The sequence below is a fragment of the Cucurbita pepo genome, chromosome LG03 (genome assembly GCF_002806865.2).
Source record: "Cucurbita pepo subsp. pepo cultivar mu-cu-16 chromosome LG03, ASM280686v2, whole genome shotgun sequence".
Taxonomy (NCBI): Eukaryota; Viridiplantae; Streptophyta; class Magnoliopsida; order Cucurbitales; family Cucurbitaceae; genus Cucurbita; species Cucurbita pepo.
Genome location: NC_036640.1, coordinates 3010626 through 3026262, shown reverse-complemented (window position 1 = coordinate 3026262; position 15637 = coordinate 3010626). Strand labels below are relative to the sequence as shown.

Sequence of the window (15637 nt, the reverse complement as noted above, 5' to 3'; positions counted from 1 at the left end):
AAAAAAAAAAAAAAAAAAAAAAAAAAAAAAACGGGGGGGAATTAAAATAAAGAAAAATGAAACACCCCTTTTAAAAGAGCCTCAAAACCCTTTAGAACAAAAAAGAATTAAAATGAAAATTAAAAATTGAAGAACTTGAAAAAAAACCCAAGTGGAGAAAATTGGGAGAAAACAACAAGAGAAAAAGAAATTTAGGGAAGCACTGGGTTTGAACATTACAAGTCGGAGACCAGAAACCAGAGAAATGAGAGACAGAAGAAGAAGAAGAAGAAGAAGAAGAAAAAAAAAGGAGATGATGATGAGCAGTGATGACTGTTGATAATAATAATAATAACAAGTTTTATTTTATTTTATTTTTAAAAGATAATAATAATTTAAATTAAAAATAAATAAATAAAAAAAATCTGGGGTTGAGTTTTGTGGTGGTACTTGTAAACCCAAGTTAAGTTTGTTAGTTTTTTAAACTCTAACTATGGTTTTGTAGTGTGTGGTTAAGTTTCAGAGAGTGGGGTCCACTTGGGGTTACATCTTTCTGTATGTGTAATAAATAAAAAAGAGGGGATTTTATTTTTATTTTTATTTTTATTTTTCTTTAATTTAAAATAAAAAGAAAAGAAAAGAAATAGAGAAATAATTCACCGGGTTGAGGGAATTTATGACTCGGGGATTATGGACCGAGTTGACTCGGTTAATAATTTTATTGTTTATTTTTTTAAAAAAAATTTATTTGTTGTGGTGGTTGAGTGAATTTTGGTCTCCCATAATTTGACTGCGTTTGTGTGTAATCTATTTCTTAATTTTGTCAACAGCATGGACCGCTTTTATTGCACTTTTTTCCCTTTCCTTTATTCTTTATTTATTTCTTTTTCTATCAATATTTGTTTTTTATTCTTTTTTTTATTATGAATTTGATTCCTATGAATTGGAATGATTTGTGAACGAAGAAAATTTATTTTTTAAACAAAACATTTTTTTCATAAATACTTCAAAAAAAAAATTAATAATTTGAAGATAACTTTTAACCTTCTCTGTTTAAAAATGCATTTTTTTTCTACCACTTACTCCCAAAATGCTAGTTTTAGTTATTCTTGTAATTTTAAAATTTTTAATATCATCAATATAGTTTTAAAATTTTTTATTCGTTTCTTATCATTTGGTTAAATCATTAAAAAAAATTATAGTTATTAAGAGTTCAAAAGCAAACTCAATTTTTGACACGGCACAAGATCAAACAGGTACAAGTATTTGAATTTTGTAGGAATACATAACAACTTTCTGTTACAGTAAATTTACCATTTGAGCACTCACAACTATTTTCTTACCGTACAATATAAGAAAAATAAAATTGGAAGCTTAGAGAGTAGGAATGTTTTAGAAAATTGAAGATTGAAGAATCATAAAATTTGTGTATTTTAAAATATGGGGAAAATAATCGGTTTAAATAGAGAAGAGAAAATGAAAAAAAAAAAAGAATTAATATTGATCATGTTTAAAAGAGAAATGGAAGATGAGATTAAAAATAAATAAGAAGGAAAATTTTTTAAAATTTATTTTTTAATATAATAATATAATAATAAAAAATAATGAGTAAATATTAGAATCAAATTAATATTAGGTATAACTAATTTTATTTAGAAATAAAAAATAAAAAAAAAAATCTAGTTGAGTGTTATATTTTGATTTGTCAATTATTTTAATTTTACTGTCACATCATCAAATTGGATATTTTATCTCGAGAGTAATTTTTTTGTTTTAATTCTGATTTGAGTGATTGAGAATTCCCAATTTTATAAGTTCAAAATACTAAAATTTGTTATTAATTAAAAGTAAATTTGAACCAAACATTAATAAAAAATAACAAAAAGAGGATGTTTTATAAAATATTGAATAAATAATAGATGAAAATCATGGGACGGGTCATGTTTCTTTAATGCGTGTGTATAAATTGGAGTGAATTTATGCCCTTCATTTTACTGCAAAAAAAAATCTGTGATGAAATAATTTCCATATTCAAGAATTGGAAATAATTTTTTTTTTATAAATTTAAGGATATAATTAAAATCATTCAATAATCTAAAATTAAAAATTCAACCTTTTCAAAATATAAATCTGTGAATAAATGGATGTAATTTTCAAAACAATTAGACAGCCAACAAATAAAAATAGCTAGTTTTCAAAATATCTATTATTTTAGCCTTTTAAATTTCAACTATACATTTTATTAATATATGTTTATATTTTAGTTGATTTTGTCGTTATAAAACTTTACAAAACTTTTAATTTTTTCATTCCCTTGGTTGTCGATGTTATGTTAGTTTTCAAACATTAGTATAAACACTATTTATTATTAATATACATAAATTCCAAATATATAAATATTTTTATTAACATAGTTGCCAGGGTTAAAATTGTAATTTAGAAAGATGCTTAATTATTTATTAAAAAAGGCAACATCATTTTCGAAGGGACCTAAATTTTCATAAAAAATCTTAATTATTCTTTGGGCAACGTGGAAGGCGAACGACCAAAACTATGGCAATAGTTGTAACAAATCAAAAAAGAGAATTAATAATAATAAATAGTAATTTTCATGTGGTCAAAAATATCCTTGGAAAGCTAAGATATTTACACAACGGGACGGACTTATGTTTGTCTTCCTTAATCTCCACATTTAATTACAATCCTGCCTGTTTCGTACTTATCAGAACTGTTGGGCACCCCTTCCACGTGCCGTACACGTGTGCCTCAGTCCTCATCCTACGCGCCACGTGTCCTTCCACTAATTCAGATAAGTCAATGTTAATGGTGGATTGGAAAAAGTCAAATTGAATATAATAATCATCAATAAATGTCCTTCTACTCATTAATTAATTAGGATGGCCTTTAATTTTCATTTTTGTCCCACTAACTTTCCAAAATTTCTAAAATATCTGCTTTAATGCTTACCAAAGAAAATAAATAATTTTGTTTTTAGGTCAATAAATTGGAATATCAAATGTTAGCTTTTTTATTCTTTTCTACGAATTGAATAATATTTTATTTTTAAATTTATGAGACAAAATTTCATATAATGATTATGATGTCAAATATACAGTGCTTAATACATACGCAACTTAATATATTTCTTTAAATTTTAATTGTTAGGTGAGATTTTCACTATTTTTATTATTTTTTGAATTTTTTGAATTTGAGAGAAATATTAAATGAGTGAGTATTAAATAGAAAATTAATGGTAGGATCAAACTGACAATTTTTAAAAATTGAAATTCGAAAATGGACGTTTTGAATATTTTTGGACCACTTTTTAAGAAAATAAAAACAAAATAGATATTTCTGAAAACTTTTTTTTTTTTTCAAAAATTAAAATTAGAAGAGGAACGAAGGATTGAGATATGGTTGTGTGCGACGCACCTTATGGAGGATCGTAGTGATGAGAGATAATAAGCCGTTAGATTTGGCACGGAAATTTGCGGGACTTAATTGGAATTATTTGATTGATTGATTGACTGGATTAATTTTGTTTGACGTCATCAAACCAATGAAATTGCAGCTATGGTTTTATTATAGAAAAGCGTGCAAAGAGAACGGTTGTATTGAAACTCACAAATACGATAATTTATTGCAAACAAATTCCTACTTTTTTTTTATAAAAAAGATGGTTTAAAATATAATTTTAATTCATTTACTTTCCTTTTTTCATTTTATTTTCTTTTGTGCACATTATATATCTAATAAATTTTAAATTTGCAAGTATAAATATTTTTTTTATCATAGTTCATAGTAAAATTTTGTATTAATATTCTAAATTTTAAAAAAAATATATGGATCTATATTTCTTCATCTCTAAATTATTGTGAGATCTTACAATCTCACGTTCGTGATGGAGGAGAACAAAACACCATTTATAAAAGTGTGGAAACTTTACACCAACATAAATGTTTTAAATACTTGAGTAAAAGTCTAGAGATGACAATATCTACGAGCAGAATGATTGGAAGGTAGAAAATAAAAGAAGGGATTATATGATGAGGTATTGATGAATATGGCTTGAAAAACAAGTTATGAAAAAAATGGTTGAGGATTTTGTGAGTGGTAACACCAAATTAGTTGACAAACCCACATGGGGATTCATATTTTCAGACAATTTCATCATCATCATTTTTATTTTCTTTCATTTTTACACCAATTTCCTCCTCATTCCTCATCAATGTTATTTGCAGACCTTCACATGCATTCTGCCCTACATTTTCCCTCTTTTTTTTTTTTTTTTCAAACAAATTATTTTCAAAATTCAAATAGAATTCATCGTTCAGATTAATCACTCTCTCTCATAGTTCAAAATCTTATCTTTCATGATATGTCGTGTCATTTTATATTTATATTTAAGTCGACAGTATCGTAGAATGTTAGGTCACGAATTTAATTTAGCATTCTAATTAGAAAATGTAAAGAAAAGAAAAATTGAAAAAAAGAAGATGGGAAAAGTAGAAGGGAAGTTAAAAGGACAGAAGGGAGGGCACCTGGCGTGGATGTGGGGCAGAGGGTCCCTTGGAAAAGAAAAGGGGAGGAGGAGGAGGAGGAGGAGGAGGAGGAGGAGGAGGAGGGTGGTGGTGGTGGTGGTGGTGGGGCTGTGCATGATGATCAGAGGAGGGTCCTGTAACAAGGACAGGGCACCCTACGCATACCTAAACCTAAACCTAAACTTAAACCAATTTTCCATTACTCACAAGAAGAGGGGACAGCACAGCCGACAACCTCATTCATTTTGATTTTGTATCATACTTCCCTGCACTTCATCTTCAACCTTTTCCTATGTTCTTTAACTTTCCCTCCTCTCCCTTTTCATTTCTTTCAAATCCATCTCTTTTTCTTCCTTATATCCTAATCAAAACCTAAATCCTCTCGATTAGATCCTACATTGAGAAGAAAAAAAAACGAAACATTTTTTTTATAACAGGGTGGAAATCTTCTTCTATTAGACATGTTTTAAAAACAAAAATCCAAAAAGGACAATATTCCCTAACGTGGGCTTGATGTCGTTACAAATAGATCAAAACAAGGCACCGAGCGACGTGCAAACATTCTTTACAAAGGTATAGAAATATCTTGTTCACTAAAAATCTTGAGGCGAAGTCCGAAGAAAAAACTAAAAAAAAAAAATACATTTTCTTTTTTTCTAGAGCCTTGAGGAAGCTCAAAAGAAAAATCACAAATAGGACAATATCTCGTAGTAGACACGTTTTAAAAACCTTGAGTGAACCCGAAAGAAAAATTCCAAATAGGATAACATCCGGTAGTAGTGGACTTGAGCTGTTACAAAAAAAAATTGTTCATCGTTAAATTTAAAAGTTTAAAGCTATATTAGACATAAAGTTGAAAAGTCACCTACTAATTCAATTTTTTTTTATTTTTTATTATGTAATATGAATATTTTATCATTTCTTTCACATGAATAAGCCTAATATATATATATATATATATATATTTACTCACTTTATTTCCAACTAGCTTTTACTTTCTATAAAGTTTTCTTTTTAATTTCTAACTTTTTAAAAAACATCCCAACAATAGTCCTACTTTTGTATGAGAAGTTGAGAAACAATTGGAAAATTAGTAAATAATAATAATAATAATAATATTGGTTATTCAAAATACAAATTATTAGGGGAATATATTAGATTTGAAAAAAAAAAAAAAAAGGAGTAATAATATTTTAGGGTAAAGTATTTAAAAATATTATAGTGTTGTTTGAATATTGAGTTGTGAAAAGTAAAAATCTCTGAATCAAAAGCCACTTGTCCACCAAAATGTGTACAAAATTACTTAAATTAAAAAAAAAATTCAATCCCTCATTTAACACAATTCTAATTCAATGAGAAGCGTGTAAGAATTAAGAACACATTTTATAAAGTTTATAATTTGATTAGACGTAATCTTAAAAGTTGAAGTTTTTACCCAAATAAATTTGATGAACAAGGATTTTGAGGTAGATCCGACACAATCCTTTATAAATAGTCAATCATAACTGTATAAAACAATTATTAAATAAAGTGATACCTTTTATTTGAAAGCGAACAAAATTTAAGCTAAGATCTATGGCAACTCACATTAATTTTTGGTCAAAGTGAGGAGGTAGTAGTAATTAAAAAGATGTGGAAGTAAATGAATGAATATTAGTGGGTGACAGCAATGGAGATCCTTTTGTGGTAGGTTTTATGAGTAAAGAAGGCAACCCTAAATACAACACTAGCTTACCCTTTTCCTTTTTAGCTTCCCCATTGTACTTATATAAATGAAAAAAATTAGAATCCAAAGATAATATATGGCAGCCTTACCAAAAATTTCCCATTATATACTCTATCCATTCCTCTACTAACCTAGAACCATCAAATTCAGACCAGAAAATGGGCCCAAACTTTTGGGTTTGGGCCCCTTAAATGCGCCTGACCCATCTAAATTAAGTGTTTGAACGGGCCCATTGGAGATGACAGTGGGCTTTCAGCTTAAAAAGGACATTTTGTCTCAACAAGCCCATTAAATAACTAGGCCCAGGCCCAGGCCCAAGTTGAATATTTGAAAGAAAAAAAAAAGGTGAAAGCATTATTTGATTAAATAATTACGCAATGATTTAAGGCATAGAATATTGGGGGAGGGGAGTGTCCATGTGAAGGAACAAAAGCCACCCACCACCCACATGCATTTCAAACGCTTCTTCTTTATCCTTTTTCTAAATGCATTCATTAATACCCTCAACTTTTTCAACTTTATTACTTTTACCAATTAATTACTTGAATCCAACATAATTCAAATATGAAAAATATAAAAATATAAAAAAAAAATATATAGGTTCTGGAGATTGATTGATTAATAGAAGGAAAGAAAAGGAAAGATTGTCCAAGTTGGGTGTTGGAGTGTGCTTGCCAGTGCCACTCCAATTACTTAGCGACCGACTGTGTCCATGTGAGTATCTTAATGCGCAGCACATGCATCCCCTATTTTTATAACAATTATATCATCTTTGATGGGATGGATTTGGCCCTTTCACTTTCGATTATCTTTTTTTTTTTTTTTTCTTTTTTAAAAATATTTATACTCAAATATGATTTCTATAAATTTTATTAAATACATGAAAATGAATTAATTTTTTTTTTGGAGGATATTTGGAAGAAGAGATCCGGTGATTTTATTGTGTGTTATTTTATTATAATCTCTGTCTCTCTCCTCCTTCCTAATAATTGAGGATTCGGTTCCTCACCGACAACCCACACTCTCCCTTATTTCTATTTTTTTAATTTAGAAAAATAAAAAAACATATCCATTTTGAAAAATAAGTCTTTTTTTTTTTTTTTTTTTTTTTTTTTTTTTNTAAATACTTTAATTCTGGATTGTTATATTTTCATTTAATAATGATCTTGATTTGACATCTCCGACATTTGTCTGCTTTTCTTATGACATGTCACATCCCTCCGTATAGAATTACTTAAAACAAATAACGTTCAAACATAAAGTTTCTTTGATTGAGCCACTTAAAGTAATGTAATAGTTATTCTATATTCGTAGTTGCTTTCGTTGAGATGTTTGTCACAACTTATTTATGCATCATTCATTTACTTGAATGTTACATGCACACTACCTTCCATCTTGGTTCATCTTTAAACTTACTAGGAGAGGTAATACCATTTGTAACGAAACATGCCCAGGATTCAAATCTAGATTCACCCCTCTTTTGGGGCCAGCAACCTTGCTGATATTCGTTCTTATTTTCAATTGATGTGGGATATAGCAGTAGGTTTTGATATGATCTTTTTTATCTTTTGACACGTGTTCATTTTAAAATGGAATTAATTAAGTAATTAAAAAAAAAAAGAAAAGAAAAGAAAAGAAAGAATAGTGAAAAGGTAAAAGGAGAGGTGTCGGTGAATGTGTATGGGATAAAAAAGAAAAACTGGGAGGGGCCCACGTCATTTACATCTAACAAGCGCAAAAGTATTTCGGTCAAACAGATTGATTGGTTTGCAGCCTTTTCTCACGTGCTTATGTTACCCTTTTTACCCTGCAAACACCAAAAATAAAATAAAAAATAAAAAATAAAATGGATGAAGCATTTGAATTAAATTGTTGCATAAAAAAATATTTCATTAAGAAAAATATAAATTATGGATGGTTGGCGTTATAAGTATGTAGAAACATTTGCACATGGGGTTTATGAAATTAGGGAGATCTACCAATATTTGTTTACAACTTTTTGTACTACAAAATGGATGATATCTCCATGTGTATCATTATTACGTATCGTATATGTGTAGCTTAAATACGAATGCTTAGTGAAGGGCATGATTTGTATTATTCCCCTTTCTTTTTACTTTATCTTATATACTTTGAGTCTTTATTATATATATAATTACAAATTTGATTAAGAAAATAATTCGAATTCACGCCCTTTCAGGAATCAATGCCTCGAGAACAGAAAAATAATAAATAAAAAAAAAGCGAAAATTGCGGAAAGTTTTTGACAGTCATGTACAATCTTAGTGGGACCCACAATTCCAACTACCTAACTAACCTCGCCTTCCCCTTCTTCAATGCACCGTCCCTCCCTCTTCTTTCGCAATTTTCCAGAAAACTCCCTCCCTTCTTTCCAAATTTTTGTATAAATCTTTAGAATTCTGTTTATTTGTATTTTTTAGTTTTAATAAATCAATAAATCATATTTATTCATGAACTATAATAAAATTAATTAAGTAAAGTAATGCATGTTTTTTATTTAAAGAACTAAAAGAAATTTAAAAAAAGTGTATAGTTGATGGGATATAAATGCGCAACTCTACTTGTTATCATATTAAATTTATTGCTTTTCCTCCGGATTAATTGAGTGACATGATGTATTAAATAATGCGTTGTTTATAAGTCATCTAACATTTTAGACTTAATTTTTGTGTTCTTTTAATTTTTCAAACTCAATCTTATCCTTCCACATAATTTTATGGATGAGGCGAAGTGACTGTCTAATTGGTTGGCTGACGACCCTCCTCCCCTCTCTCTTAAATACTCAGGTGGTTTGAACTTAGGTGTCTCCATTGTTTGTCTCTATGAAGCTTTGGTGGGTGTTGGTTCTCTAGGGCCTCAATCTAGTAATTTCTAGTGGGTGCCCGTGGTCTGTGTTTTTTTATTTTATTGACGCGTGTGGGAGCTGTTTGCTGGTTTTCATTTTTTTAGGGAAGTTTTAAAGCATGTTGAGAATTAAATTCAATTAAATCAAACTTAAATTATGACTGTAAAAATTAAGGGATTAAATTATATAAAGTACTACGGTTATATGACATTATTTTATAATTTATTGAAAAGATTGTTATTTATTTGTTTTTTTTTTTTTTTTTTTTAAAAAGGACCATTGACGACAAAATTATTTAAGTNTGAGACGGTCCAAATCGAAGCCATGGAAACCCGCAAGCATATGAGCGACAACACTCGATTATTTCCCACCTTCTTCTTCCTTCCGCCCCTTCTATTTATACCCACTGAGAATGAGGCCCCAAACTCAGCACCCCGCTTTCCCTTTTCTGCTTTCCCAGTCTCTTCCATTTCAAGCTTCTTCTCTTTTACCTTCCAATGGCGATGGCTAAGTTCGCCGCTGTCCTGCTCTTGGCTCTCATTGCGTTTTCCATGCTTCAAACCACTGTGAGACCTTCTGCTCCGTTGTCTTACTACTCTTATGCTCACTCCCTTTCCTTTCGTCTTGACAGAACTTAACTCACTCTGTTTTTGTTTGTGCTTCGATCTGTTTCTGTAGGTCATGGCTGGTAATGGACGTGGTGGTCGAAGCAGGGTAAAACTCTATTTCTTGTTCTATGTTTGGTTTTGACTGGAAATCGGGGGTTTTTCATTGTGGCATTTTGTCGAACACCTTGTATGGTTGTGCTCACGTTTTCGATTTGGTCTGTTCTTAATTCACTAATTTGATGTAGATCAGGCTTTTAAACACGTAAATCACTTATTTGGCATTGCAACATTTTGTCGAACACTCCTACTTCCCTGCTAACTAGAAATCTAAGATCGACAATTTGTTTTTACGGCATTTTGGGAAATACGTTGTAATTGTACTCACATTTTGTCGTTGGCATTTTTCAGAACCCATACGGACCAGGGAGCGTCAAGATCTTCCGTAAGTATCCTCCTAATTCGAAATCCAAACAGTTTATGAGTAATTTTTGCGGCTCCTTTGGGTTGGATTTGTCCGGATTTGTGTCTGAAATGTGTGGTTATAAATAATGTACAGAATGCCCAAATCGGTGCGCCACTCGGTGCGGGAGGACACAATACCACAAACCATGCATGTTCTTCTGCCAAAAGTGCTGCAGGAAGTGCTTGTGTGTGCCCCCTGGCTACTACGGAAACAAAGCCGTGTGCCCTTGCTACAACAACTGGAAGACCAAGGAAGGAGGACCCAAATGCCCTTAAAAAACCAATTCATTAATCTCCATATCCATTTCCATTTCAATTTCCTCTGTTACTTTACTTTCCCCTTTGCATTTTCCCGCTAACTCCATCTCATTTGTGTCCCCTTAAACAAAATGGGGCTCTGTTATGTTTCTGTCATTGTCCACTGTTGGAGATGGGAAGAAACAGAGAGAAGAATGAAGAAATTTGTGACAGATTAGTGGGGACTTTTTGTTTTAAACTACCTTCCAAAGTGATTAGTGGGTTTGGATTATTTATATTATAATATATGAGCAATGAATGAAACATCTTGTTTCTATTTACATAGATGGTGTGAATTATGCGATGTTTTATTGGCTTTGAGAACTGATATAATGATTAAACAGAGAATCCTATTTCTTTAATCTTTCGTTTCACTGTTTCCATGTGACACTCTCATTATTAGTCAAAACTCTGTCCTCCGCCTCACATGGATAGATTGACTGCCACTGGCAGGCATATACAACTTCATCATCTGATCTTTAAAATTGAGAACTGTTGCTCAAATCTTGTTTTTATCCATTTTTAAGCTTGTCTTGAAAATGATAGCAACTCCAAGCTTTTGAATGCTACAGACTAAACTAGCATACTACATTCAAACCTCCTTAACAAAAATGAGACTCACGGAAGTTCAATTTAATTTCTATGGTAAGAATCCCACGAAATTAAGTATCGCTTCTTTGTAGCTTATAGATATATTTGGTTTTAGAGAATTATTGAGTTTAACGTTAGCTAATTAAGAGGATGATCGTAAGTTTATAAAGTATACATCTCCATTTGCATGAGACATTTTGGGAAAACTAAAAGTAACGCCACGTGAGCTAATGCTCAAAGTAGACAATAGTATACTATTGTGGAGTGTCATAGTTCCTAACATGTTATTAGAGCTATGCCAATAGAATACTCAAGTGTCAAACAAAAAACTTGTGTGAGTCTCGAATGTGTAATCAAAGGTGACTCAAGTATTGAATAAATGATGTATTTTGCTCAAGGACTTAAGAAAAGAAGTCGAGACTCGATTAAGAGAAGTTTGTTCGAGAGCTCTAAAGAATCAAGTCTCAGGGGATTGTCGAGGATTATTGAGTCTCACATTGCCTAATTAAGAGAATGATCATGAGTTTATAAGTAAGAAATACATCTTCATTGACATGAGACATTTTTGAGAAAAGGAAAAGTAAAGTCACGTGAGCTAAAAAATACATTTTAAACTCTAAATAGAGTAAAATAAACCCGGATTAAAAGGGTATTTAAACCTAAATTTTTATAATTAAAGTAGGCTGTAAAGTTGTCCCGATTATTATGAGTAGGGCTCAACTTGCCACGTTAACACAAGGTAACACATTATAGAATTAAAAAAAAAAAAAAAAAAAAAAAAAAAAAAATTCAAAAACTTTGGATCGAATATACACGAGACTTTAAAAGGCCGATCCCTAAAGCCCAATAAAGGTTTTGCACGGCCCATCTAATTTCTGGATCATACCTTTTGTTCTTTGAGCCTTCATTTTCGGCCCATCTTCGCTTTTTGAACACTACTTTATTTTATTTTTAATTTAATTTTAAATTTTGTATAATAACACCCATTAATAAAATAAACCATACATCATTAGCACTAAGTTTTCATATTAAATTTTGTATAATCTAGAAGTTGAATGATTTAAAATATGTATATTCATCATTAATCAATGTTTAAAGTTTCTTTCATATTTATAATATTATATATACCTTCAAGTCTGCAGTGTTAATATTTTATTAACTAATTTATTAAAAAGAACACTTACAATGAAGAATTTCGGGAGTCAACTAATATAAATAGACTAAATGATTAAAATTTTAATTTCCAAATAGACTAATATATTATCTTCTATAAATTTAAAAATAACAAATAATTTTTGTATCATTAATAATTCTATATTCAGTAAAATATGAGAAAATGAAACACAAACAGTATATTTAGTTTATGATATTTAAAAGACTTTGGTTTTGACGCATTTAATAATATCCATATTTAGTTATTATAATAAATTCTATAGGTCGTCTGCTTCTTATATTCCTCACAATCAATCTAAATTTTCTAACAATTTTGGGAGTCAACTAATATAAAATAGACTAAATTTAAAAATAAAAAATAAATTTATTTATTATTATTATTATTCTATTAGTATTAATAAAATCTGAAAGTCCATGAAATAAAAAGAAAAAACAAAAAAAAAAGTAGAGAATTAAAGGAGAAATCAATTTATAATTGATTATTATACAAAATTCAGATCAAAGCTCACACTGGTACAACACAAAAATGAATCATCTATTTCAGATCCATTCTCTCAAGACTAAAGAAATGACATAACCAACTGATAAAAAAAAAAGCTTTAATTTGATCGCACATCTTTTGTACAAGATACAGATTTTATAAAACAAACTCATTGAAGTGAATCGATGGAAAGATCATCACTTTTGAATGATTCGATATCATTCTGTGCGTGAATGTCATTGTAGAGAAAGTTGATGCCCATGTTTTTCACTTGTTCGTATGAAATTATATGACCATGCCCCCAATAATGTCCCTGTAACTGGCCCGACTAGGTACACCCAGATCCCTTCGTAATGTGAACTTGCAATGGCGGGTCCTATTGATCTCGCGGGGTTCATGGACCCACCCGATATAGGCCTAGACATGGTTAACACAAACTTATTTCATGTTGGGGAAGCTTTTAATTTGAGATCTTGGTTAAGATCTTGCCCAAGTAACAACAAAGGTTTAAATAGGTGAAAAATGCCAAAACCAAAAAGGTTTTTGTTTCCTTACCCGGCAAAGATGGACGTGATGCATACAGACGAACCTACTGCTATGCCTGCAAGCTCTCCTATCTGCCAAAATCAGAGTAAAAAACCGAATGAGATTCTGTTAAGAATGAGAAATATAAATGGGATCGAAAGTACGATATTGTTCTTACAGCTTTCGTGTCGGTAGCGACTGCGGAAGTAACGAACATCATACAGAAGGAGACAACAATCTCCACAATAAGTGCTTTAAACTCGGGTCCAGAAGGCGAAGTAGTCCCGAGTTCTTTAATTGGGTCCAATAATATGCGTAGTGTAAAGGCTGCCGATGTAGCTCCGCTTAATTGAGCTGCTGCATACAATGGAACCTGCAATAATTTACATAATTCGATAAACGTTCGTAAACTTTAAAAAGTTTCATTAATATTTACAAAATTCTCTTAAATTATTTTAATGGTTATTATTTATAAATTGGATTCTCAATTATTTGAAATAAATCAACCAAGGCTGCTGCTTCACAGTAAGCATCTACCAATAGTTCTTATAACTTTATAAATATCTGCCAAGGTAGTGGGACCCGTCTTTAAAATATCTCCCCTACACCTCATCACGTCATTTCCTACGTGGCAGACTTTTTTCCTTTTTCCTATTTTCTTTTTGATGAAGTGGCACAAGTCATCATTACCACTAAATTTCCACTTAAATATAATAATCAATCCACGCCCGTCCAATAAAATATATGACTTATCAATTCATTTCATTCTTTTTTTCTTAATTGTTAAGTAAACAGAGTACACTAATAATTCAAATTTGATATTTAATATATTATTATATAACTTAATTTATTGAGAGAATTTACAATAATAAAAAAACTAATTTTATTTATTTATTTATAATTGTGCAAGTCAGAACTAAAATATTTTATTATTATTTTAAAATTAATTCAATAACTTAAATTCACCTTTACAATTTTGATATGACAAAAATTATTTTGTCATGCTCAAAATTAATTTTATTATATGATTTTTTCTTCTTAAAAATAGGGAGTCAAACATATAAATGATTATATAAAAATAAATTTTAATAAATCAGTAGTAAACAAATTATTTTCTCTAAAATTACTTACGTCTAAAAATGAGGAAAATCCGTTTCTGCCACTCTTACCAATTTTAACATTAAAAAGAAATAATAATGGCAGTAACGTAAATATAATATAAGTTACGAAATAAAAGTGTAAAATATTATTTATCTATATTATTTTTAAAAAAATATATTTATTTATTTTTGGTAACATCCGTCGACATCGTTAATTGGACACGGTTGGTTGAGAGTTCAATATCCTCATTTTAAACCTTAATTTAAAATAAAAAAGAAAATAAAAGGACAAGATGGTAATTTCACACAAAATTGGGGAAAAGTGGTTTAGGCGGAGGAGGAAGAAGAAGGGACCTGTTTCCACGGAAATCGCCTCACAGCGGCAAAAGCAAAAGTGACAGCAGGGTTCATATGGGCGCCGGAGATATGCCCGACGGCGTAAATCATCACCGTCACAATGAGCCCACCGGTCATCGACGCTCCAAGCTTCGATACTTGTCGCTCATCACTCACACTCAATGCCGCCGCTCCACAAGTGACAAACACAAGCAAATACGTCGCAATCACCTCCGCCACAAGCTAACCGTCGACAAAATTCACCGATCAGAAACCAATCGCTTGAAATCGAACAAAAATAGAACGTTAAAAAACAATCCGTACCTTTCTTGAGAACTCGGGAGGGCAGAGTTGTTGAAATCGGTCGCGGAAGAAGGATTGGTGGGGATCGGAGTAATCGGTTCCGACGGAGATGAAGGCTTCTTCATGGGCGGCGCTCCAATTACCAGTCGCCATTTTTTTGTTTTTCTTGGTTATGGAAATAAGGGTTCAGATAGTTGGAAAATTTGATGAAGGAAGTGAAATATCTTTATAGGCACAATATTAATTGGTATAGTGTCGTGTATATACGGACCAATTCACAAAATGTATTTATTAAATGTTATTTCTTTGGTTTCCTTTTCAAAAATTAATTTCTTTTTTTTTGTTTTTTTTGGTCAAAGTCTAATGTTTTGAATAAAAGATAATAAAGATANAGAACGCTCACTGGGCCCTTTTACAATAAAGTGAGGGGTAAAATCTTATTTATTTAAATTAAATTAACAAACAATAGTTTGTTGAAATGCCACGTGTTAGATTCGGACCGGTCTTCAATTCTTTATCTAAGAAATAAATGAATTAATAAAGATCCAACAGTATCCACCGTACACCTCATCGCCTTATTTCTTACGTGGCATAAATCGGGCTTCTTCTTTGTTTCGTTTTTTGATGAAGTGGCACACTCATACGTCAT

The 15637-nt window shown here is 30.6% G+C and overlaps 2 protein-coding genes across 2 annotated transcripts; one reads left to right on the top strand and one right to left on the bottom strand.

Moving 5' to 3' along the window:
* The first annotated feature begins 9420 nt into the window (after positions 1-9420).
* LOC111791242 (gibberellin-regulated protein 4-like) lies at positions 9421-10764 on the top strand. Its single transcript, XM_023672505.1, has 4 exons — positions 9421-9678; positions 9791-9826; positions 10129-10162; positions 10277-10764. The coding sequence occupies exons 1-4, from the start codon at positions 9610-9612 to the stop codon at positions 10456-10458; spliced, it is 321 nt and encodes a 106-aa protein (XP_023528273.1). The 5' UTR covers positions 9421-9609; the 3' UTR covers positions 10459-10764.
* A 1928-nt stretch (positions 10765-12692) lies between these two features.
* On the bottom strand, positions 12693-15210 carry LOC111791241 (aquaporin NIP2-1-like). Its single transcript, XM_023672504.1, has 5 exons — positions 15010-15210; positions 14704-14928; positions 13428-13622; positions 13280-13341; positions 12693-13141 (listed from the first exon to the last, which is right to left on the bottom strand). Exons 1-5 carry the CDS (start codon positions 15139-15141, stop codon positions 12961-12963), a joined length of 795 nt encoding a protein of 264 aa, XP_023528272.1. The 5' UTR covers positions 15142-15210; the 3' UTR covers positions 12693-12960.
* Between the last annotated feature and the right edge of the window lie 427 nt (positions 15211-15637).